Source organism: Leptosomus discolor, chromosome 7, assembly GCF_034619465.1.
Source record: "Leptosomus discolor isolate bLepDis1 chromosome 7, bLepDis1.hap2, whole genome shotgun sequence".
Lineage (NCBI taxonomy): Eukaryota > Metazoa > Chordata > Aves > Leptosomiformes > Leptosomidae > Leptosomus > Leptosomus discolor.
This window is the reverse complement of record NC_141397.1, coordinates 5,309,593-5,319,094: the sequence shown is the minus strand read 5'-3', so window position 1 is coordinate 5,319,094 and position 9,502 is coordinate 5,309,593. Positions and strand designations below refer to the sequence as shown.

Genomic DNA, 9,502 nt, shown 5'->3' with positions numbered 1-9,502 from the left:
TTTTGTAGTAATACTAATGAATAAATATGAAACCGTTTGTAGTTGTCTAGAAGGCTCCACGCTATCCCAGTGGACAGTGACATAGCGTCGGCTATTCATATCCCAGGACTGCAATGATTTGATCATCTTCTGCATGTAGCTCTCTTCCCTAGAGAAAAAAGAAAAAAATCCACCTAGTAGAAAAGAGCGTAGCTTGAACTTCTGCTATGAAATCCATTAACCTGCCTGCTAACCTGATCTCTATTCTCTGTACGGATTTCCTGTTGAAGATTAAATCGGGTTCATATTTTCACAAGTTATTTAAAAAGGAGCTCTGGTGCCCTGTTCCCAGTTTATTTTAAAAGTGAATAAAGCTTTGGAATGAGGACAGTAGTTAACAAATTTTTTTCCTCGAGCGCAGTGGAATATTTTTGTCACAAGACTAAAGCACATCTCTTCAAAGCCTTATTTCCAAGCATGAAGTAGGAATTTCTGCCCCAGGAAATCAAGGATCATCAGAAATCTTCCCCAGTCGTGAATTACACTTTTCAGCTTTGCCTTCCTCTAATGTAATCACCCCTAGAGCACCTAAATATGGAGACATTAATTAAACCCAACAGTTAAACAAAAAACCCCCTGTAGCTTATTACCAACAAAAGTCAGTTGTTACGCAGAATTTACAGGTCATCCCGTGAGAGGGAGTGGAAACAAGAGCGGAAGAACACGTGGCAGATAATCATCAAAGAACTGAACACTCTGCTGATCTGGGCTCAGATGCTGGTGGTGCTGGTTATGGGGAGATCAATGTGGAGTTCAGACCGAGGGGTGTATGTCTGGAGCTGCTTTTCCCGGGGAAGGTGGCAGATGCACCCTTTAGAAGGCAGAGGTACCCCCTAAGACGTTTAATCTGTGATGCTCTAAATTTTGGAGGGGGTTTTTGGTGGATATATAGAAATAGTAGTGGGCGATGTGGAAAGAATTGTGATTAATTCTCTCTACAGAGTGATTTATCCAGCAGACAGCCAAATGTGCTGTGTTACAGAGACCTTCCTACAGATTACATCATTATACCTATCAAATGCTATCAAATTTTTGTCCCAGATTGCTTGGTGCCCTTTATTAATGAATACCAGTCATAAGACTTAGTGATTCAGCCTTCTTTTAAGGCTTTTGATTATCAAATACTATATTTTTGAAACTCACAGATTTCAAGATACTAACAGCTGTCTAAGTATTTTTCTGTCTAAGCAGTTGATTGCTTTTTGGTGGGGTCAGTTTTTGGTTTGTGGTTTTTTTTTTTATCTCTACTAGTTTAAATAGATTTATAATCAATCACTTATGCAATCACAATATTATACAGCGTGAACACTTAGGCGTAAAATTGACTGTACCAAATTTTAATGGCCCTATGGACGAATTTGCTTGTTTAGTCATTGATGTGAATGACAAGAAGAATGACTAACTCCTCAAATTTCCTTTTTAAATTTTCACTTTTAAAATTCTGTTTTCCTAAAATTGCTGTTGAGAAGTTTTTAACGTTGGGAACAGCTCCATGACTCTCACTTAGAGAAGATCTTTGAATTACGGACTGTTTCTCTTATAAGCGTAAAATAAATTCCAGTTTGAAAAGGTGTCAGTTTATTTTTAGTTTATTCAGTTACATTATTTAAAGCGTGGAGAAAGCCTTTATAAACTTAATGATGCCTCAGCACATATACATTCTGGTATTTCCTTGTCTCAGTGTATTTTAGTGAAGAAAATGCAGAGAGAGTTGAATGTGGTTCTTCTGACTTGGTGGGTAATTAGTGTAGCAGCTTGGAAATAGCAAGTCTAGGAGCTGGAAAAATTTAAGACCTGATGTTGCTTTTAAAGTAGTCAGGTGATGAAGTTAAGGTACATGAAGAGCAAAGTAAAAAGTAGAATTAAAAATATATACCTGTATTTTAAATGTAAGTAGCTCTATTCAGTGACGTTGCTGTCTTGCATTCTGATCAGTTTTTATTGGTGCTTAATTTTTGTTGCTAATATTTCTCACCGTCACAAGGTGGTGAAATGTTTTTCCCAAAGATTCAAGTATTCTGTTTATTGTACCACGGTGGTTTCTGTGCTGCATATATTCCCTGTGTTTACTGATATATTCCATATAAATAATTTGAGGAAGTGAATTTGAATAATTGCCTCTCTGAGGAATACAGTCCGTATCTTTGTATTCAAGTTTAAATGGATGTTTTTACATGCCCCTGGCTCGTACACCTGGGGATAAAGTAGTCAGGAAAACATGCATGCTTTTGGGTTGTGTAGAAGGCATTCCTTTAAAGGGAGAGATTTTCAGCTTGGCAAGCAAATTTTCACTGATTTCAGTGTATCAGTGTTTAGAGTTTGTATTTCAGAATTATGTTAATTTTCATCAGTAAGCACCCTTTGCTAAATTGGAAAAGAATGTCTACTGCTAAAATGACTTTCTGCTAAATACTGTGAAAACCAAGAGGATGTTATGTAAAATACATAATTTATGTAGGAAGAAGCTGTTGTGTTTTGTTATGAGGGCTTTTTTTTTATCCATGCTGTTAATCCAGCAGCAATTATAAATAATCATAATACTTCCGTATTTGAGAGTAAAGAAATCATAATGGTGATTAGCAGATACTTTTGATTGGATTTTTTTTTTTTTCCCCTCAAACTCTTCAGAGTAAAGTTTCAACTGTGCAAATTTGTAGTATTTCTGACATTAGAGAGAGAGTTTTCTACAAAGTGTAAAATGAATTGCAGGAATACCTGCACAAATCATCTTGTATATCTGTACATAGGGCCTGCATTTCCAAGAAACTGGAGATTGTTAACATGTTTCCGTTGGGGTTTTTTGTTGTCATTTTGGTCCAGCTGTTTTGACAACAGCAACCTTAGCGGAGAGAATATCCTGGGGGTTCCAATAGCAGGTATGGTCCTTCAGTGTCCAGGAAATACTATGTACTTTAATCCTAACAGCTTATTTAATAGAGAATAAACAGTGCAATGGTGCATTGTACATTAATGTTACATAGATCTTAAAATACCATCAAAGAGAATGTGTTTTATACATGAAGGCTGACTTGTTCTTTTGCAAGTGTTGATGAAATGTTTATTTTTCCATTGTTTGCTAAACTCTCAAAGGACACTGAGTTTTCAGAAGAAAGATGCTTTGGTAAAAAGAATGTATGTACTTGCTTTCTAACAAGGAGTTGAGAGAGAGAACTGTTTCAGGTATATGGTGTCAGCACATGGTATCTGACATGTAAAAATTCTTCTTTGGAAAATCCGTGATGCCACCCACACTGAAATCACAGGGTCCAGCTAACCGTGGTGAAGGTGTAGGACCCTGTACCGAGTACCTTCTGTACAGAGAAGTTCTTGGAAAGCGTAATTGCTTCAGCCTCCATAGCAATTAAGGTATAAAATAGTCTGTGTTATTTATTCCCATTATTCAGGCAAAAATCACTAATCAGTCATGTTGTGGAGAACTATAGTTTTCCTGGAAGGAAACTTGTTTCCTTAGGGCTCGTGCCCTCTCTTGTTTTCATTTTTTTTAAGCATACTAAAACAGAGGGAAATGGGAGAAAAGGACTTGAAGGTCTCAGTCTTGTACAGCATGGAAGATGCCTACTTAAGATCTGTCGTTTTGCCCACTTGCGCCCCTTTCTGCCATCAGCCTTACCCTGTGCCCCCTTTGTAAAGTAACTGGCAGTTAGCAATGAAATTGAGATGTGTGTTATGGAACAGGTGAAAGTTTTGGGTTTGTTTTTTTTTCCCACATACTCCCCAAAACCTCTCTTTCCTTGCAGTGAGGACTGTACAAGGTGTAATGAGATGATTTGAGTGTTGAGGTTGGCATATAGGGGTTATGCTTTTATATTTGTTTTTTCCTACGTTGTATGTTCCTTTCTCTTCTGCACTCCTCAGCCTGGTTTCTGCAGGGCAACTGAGGATTTCAGTGGCATGGGAAATTCCTGGAAATCTAAGTTTGTTAGCATTGTTGGATGAATGCTAAGTAACTTGATTTGTAGAGTTTTTAACAAAGCTTTGCTTCCTAGTTTGGGTATGTGGCCTGGTAGGAATCCTGACTGAAAACTTAATAAACTCTCAAATCCAGAAAGAAAAACACATTATGAAAGTGGGACTGAAATTCTGTGGCTTATTATAGCCAGTGAAAAGAGGACGAAGAATTTTTTTCTAATTCTTTGTGCGATAAAATGAATGGTTTATTAATGTAGAATTTCTAATTTCTCGTATTTGTAAGACCTGCTTTGTGTCTGGTTGAGACGGCTGAGAATCCTGCCTAAGCACATACTAGCAAAATGTGCACAAATCCGAGTTTCCTGGAATAGGTCAAACTCTCAGAGGATCAGTAGAAGAATTCCCTTCCTGACATCCTATATATTTTAACTGTATGCTGTAGTGTGTTCTTCAGAGTAATTTATCTCTGCATGGAGAGGTCAAATGGCTGTTTGTACCTGTTTGGTACTGCTGATCTTTATTTTGCTTGCCAGCAAGCACATTTTATTAATGTTTTAGTTCAAGTTTTTTTTTTCTTCCCTCTGTGATACTGTTATCCCTGTCACTGCTTTCCTCTTCATGTACTTACGTATAGGATTCTCACTGCCTGACCTTCCTGCAGAACTGAGAGAAAAGGCACAAAAATAAAGTGCAAAGGCATGCACTTAAATGAAACACTACTGAAAAAGAAAACGTAATTAATATTTTATTCTACAGAAATTAAGATATTTGTATAAGATATAGGTGATCTTGAAATGTTTACCTCAACAAATGGCACATATCATATAAAACAAATATGCATCGATGGCTTTCGTCCTCAGCATCTATGTAATGTGCTTGGTTTCTTGTATGTAGTAATGTAGCTATATAAAAAGGGGAAAATGCCACTGTAAAAGGTTTAACTATGAAAACTAAAGAAGCAGGGAGCAGGGACCTCTCCTTATTTAGGACTCCCCTGTAGCAGAACTTAATAGGAAACTAAACCCAGGAAGCCTCTATGAGGTTCTTTGCCAAGATATCTCCCGTTATGTCACTGCATATTCCTGCGTCACAGGCACTGAGGTGGTGTCCAGGGCCTGGCTGGGGTCCAGAGACCAGCTAGCCATCCTCAGGGGAATGCCTACCTCCCCGTTACCGTTCCCGGATTAAACTTGGCAAATTAGTTTCACTAGATCCCCCTCTGTCTTCCCTTTCAAAGGAAAGAACTGGCATTTGGAGAGTTTTCTGAGATGATAATGTAGCTTTAAACTCTGTTTAATCCTCCCTCTGCTGGCTCACACACAAGCTACATCATCGTTCCTGTGGACTGCCATCCCCATACTAAATTTTTCCATTCCTGTCATCTCATTAGGGTCCTGTACCTTTTGGGGCAACACTGTAGGCAGTAGAGCCTGGGTGTCTGGTAAAGGGGAAAGGATGACAGAGGCGGTCACTTAGATCTGAAGTTGGAGAAGTTGATGGGAAAACGCTGCCCGTGTTCTGTGTAGACAGCAAACCCTCTAGACAGTGGTCAGCTAAAGGTGTTGCATGTGAATAGATTGATCAGTTGAGAGTGCACAGCAGTTATTACCTTGCTAGGGACAGGAATTCTGATGGCACTCACAAATATTCATACTAAATAACTGAGGTGATCTCTAGCTGTACAGCGTTCGGCAATGCTGGCTTTTGCAGGTCATGAAACTAATGTAGTTAAGAATACAAAAGGTAATACTGGATGACATTGTGGTAGAAAATTTTCGTTCTGTTAAAACAATTATGCAAATATAAAAGAATTTACAGTAAAACCTAATTAGTTGTCAAGAATATGAGAAAAATATACCTATTTGAAGAAATAAAACTGTCTTCAATACAATCTAATCAACTGCCAGAAATGAAACATCTCTAATTTGATTAAAATGTCCCTGTTGACCATAGTTATTTTCTTTTGTCGTATGTAAGAGGACTGAGATTCTCAAGACAGACTGGTAACTCTTCTTATGGAATATCACTTTAGCCTTTGTAGTTACTGCCCTTTTTCTGGCACTGATGTTGACTCGCGGATGTTTGAAGGCTGATGTGCCTTGCGCTTGCCCAACATTATCCACGTTAGTGTTGCTTTTTTCTGTCCTGATCTCTATGCTTCTATTAGTTTTTGTTATTTATTTGGTCAGTGTTTCTAGATCTTGCCTTTTCCAGCATGGCGTTGTGTTTTATTCTGACTTCAGGAGATGAAGAACATAGGAATCTCTCCTGGTTCAAACTTTAAAAAGACAAGGCAGCTGCCAAGTAGTCTGTTATTGTATTTAGGTAGCCTTACTTGCTCACAATACAGCTACATAACACTCAAATCAGTCACCAAGAAGGGCCTGAGGGCAATGAAAGCATGCTCTGGGACTAAGGTGTCTTTCTTCCTGAATTTCTTTGTGAATGATACTTGTACATGTAAGACAGAAAGAAAGAGGTGTTGTCTGTCTTAGGGTTAATGTGTCTTTTTCGTATGCTTTTGTTTCTAGCTACTCTATTTTTAATTTTTATTTCCCTCCCCCTCCCTCATGACATCTTACTCCTTTTTCTGTCCTCTCTCAGCTGCCAACATCTTCCTCCTTAGCACTCTTTCCATTACTACGTCAGTCTTCTCTGGTCTGAATTTTTCCTTTGCTCTTTTTTAGTAATTTGACCCATGTAAATGACACATTGCTAGGCATATAAAGAGATTCACTTAGGGTCTAAAATTAGCTTTCTAGTCCAAACTTGTCATGTAGGCAACCTCTGTAATCAATAGCAAAAGATAAACACCACAAGAAGGCAGTTCATCACATTTGAAGATTATGTTGAAACTGGAGGGAGTAATTGCTGTCTGGGCCACCTGTTTCTTTCTGCTGATTAAAGAGAGCGCACTAGACGCCAATCTCGGATGAGCTACTTTCCATCTAATTTTATCTATCTCAAAGTCAGGTATCCTACCTGTTGTGCGAGGAGCAGTGTTGGTGATGCATTGCCTTGGTAAGGTCCGCCCTGCGGAGGTGGAAACTGCGTAACATTGGAATGAGATGGCACCCCCAGCTTGATCTTTTTCTTTTTTTCCTGGACTGATTTGCAGTGGTGCCAACAGTTACATTTGATTTTCCATAGTGACTTCAGCAATGTTGTGACAGTCGAGAAATCAAACCCCTGCTATTTTGTTGGAATAGTTAATATTTATATAGCTCGCATGTGAATATCTCGCCAAACTGCAGAATCCATTTCAGTTTTGACATGGGGAGTTAGAAGCTGCAGGACGTTTCTGACAGGGCCACGCAGCACGGTGAAACATCATAATTGGATACAAGCCCGGTTATCTGAATCTGATTTTAAAATCTCAGTTAAAAATATCAGTTTTCTGATAGATAGTATCTGCTGTTGCAGTGGTTGTTACTAAAACAGAAACATCGCCACACGAGGTGTCCACGTACAATTTGATCATAAACAATCGATAATTTTTCATTATCATTGCTGCACATAAGCATTTGGAATTCTTAAAAATAAAATTTGGAAATACACATAAAAGTATTTATGGACAAATACTGTACGGAAATATTTTGAGCAAAACTGTATATGAGAAAATATTTATCAATTACAATTATTGCCGTAGGAAAACTGGTATTTATGCTTCTAATGTCTGATCTTCTTTTAACAGTGCTGTAACTCGCCACTGAACCAACACGTTGAGAACAGTTCGTAGCGTCCAAAACTTCATCCTCGTAGACTGATGCCGTCTCTCCAGTCTCCAAGCGCTGTGAACTGAAGCTACGAGTCTTTATGGAGTTTACATCACGTGGGTCAAAGGGAATGTTTTTCTGATATTTAGCGAGGACCCTTACTGCCAGTATGACGAGCCAGGACAAGTGGGTTAACCTTAGTCCTGGAGAGTTCTCTCAGCTTCAGAAATATGCAGAATGTAAGTAAATTTTTGGTGATTTTATGGATACTTAAAAATTAGGAATATTTTGAATGCAGAATATAACATTATTGTATTATTGATATTAGTCGCTGTAGAGTTAATGGTTAAATTATCTTTTGGATTAAAAAACATAAACCATATGTTTTTTAGAGGGGGGAAAAAAAATCAGTTGGGATCTGTATCTTTTTTATTTTTACTGAACAATTATTATCCAGTACGGTACCATGTAGACTGACTATGGGCTGTGTGACTACAGGTGTTTGGAGAGCATATTTTTGTCTTTGCTGCCTTAAATTCACCGTAACAATTTATAGGCCACTAGAGTAGGGTTTGTAGTTAAAAAGGCGGCTTGCTCAATCATGGAAGAAAACATGGAGATTGCAGGAGAAACTCATTCAAGTGTTCAATATGAAGATGTTTCTATTGCTATAAGCAACGTGAAGGGGGAGTTGTCCTGTGAAAGAGCAGGAAACAGAAATCTCTCTAAGCTGAAGATCCAGTTCTGTAGCCATCGAACAGAATAATCATTAAAGGATTATTAAAGTTAACTCGAATAGCCCATTCCACTGGAATGTGATTGAGATTCATAATATTTTCATGATACCAAGTTAAGCCATGAATGATACGTTATATAATGCAATGTCATTGAACAAAAAAAAACCAACTAAACATCAGATAGAAATATTTGCGTGAGGCATTCTGGAACAGGTGTGTTTGAGTCTCACAGTTTTCTACAACACTTGCTGTATATTTTGAAGTATTTATTGACAAAGTATGTTTCCTCCCCATGCCACTTTCTTGTCTCAAAGGATAAGCTGTAGAGATGCAGGAAATTTGCTCCATATACTGCTTTAAAGCCTTAATGATGTCACCAAGCAAGGAGCTGTTTTTTTTTCTCATTTCATAGTGGAATATGAGATGCTGATACTCCTTGAAAGAAGGCCTTAAAGGTCTGGTATGAGGCTAAGAAATGAAAACATCCATGCCTTTTAGTAGTTCTTGTATTTGTATGTAACACACAGAAACATTAAATAAAGGGAAACAAGATGCAGTTACACGGAGCTTAAAAAGAACATTTGCAAAGTTTATACTGATGTTCTGTTGCCTTCAGAGACTATTGTAAAGAAAACTTTGTATGAATAAGCTTGTTTCTTTCAAATTACATCATCTAATGGATAGTGACTGTAGTATAGCAGGGTTTTTTTGTTTGGTTGGTTGTTTTGTTTTGTTTTAAATTACTTCTGAAAATATTTACTTCTTCCTGGGAAAATATTTTAAAATGATTCTTCATTAATTTTTTCAATACCAGAAATTGAAGACTTCTAATAGAGAGAGATAGAACAGCTGTGTTGTTGGGTTTTTTTCTATGCATTCTTATAACCTAAGCTTTCGGTGCAGCATTTGCCAAAATATTTGTCATCTTCCTTACGGGGAAAAAAAGGTATTTAATGTATTCCGTTTCCTTCTGCTACCCTTTGCTTTTCCCAGACTTCCTGCATGCACCATAGTTCAGAGCCGTTGCTTTAACAGAGCTGTTGGTATCAGGATAAAGTATTTGGTGAAATGGGTTGTATT

General features: G+C 37.7%; 1 protein-coding gene across 8 annotated transcripts in view; it reads left to right on the top strand.

Annotated features, from left to right (window-relative positions):
- Positions 1-7,854: 7,854 nt before the first annotated feature.
- Positions 7,855-9,502, top strand: part of DGKB (diacylglycerol kinase beta) — a 320,120-nt gene continuing 318,472 nt past the window's right edge. For all 8 annotated transcript variants that reach the window (XM_086468496.1, XM_086468493.1, XM_086468492.1 and 5 more), the window contains exon 1: positions 7,855-7,924. In XM_086468496.1, the coding sequence (XP_086324622.1) occupies positions 7,855-7,924 (70 nt within the window). The remainder of the gene's footprint in view (positions 7,925-9,502) is intronic.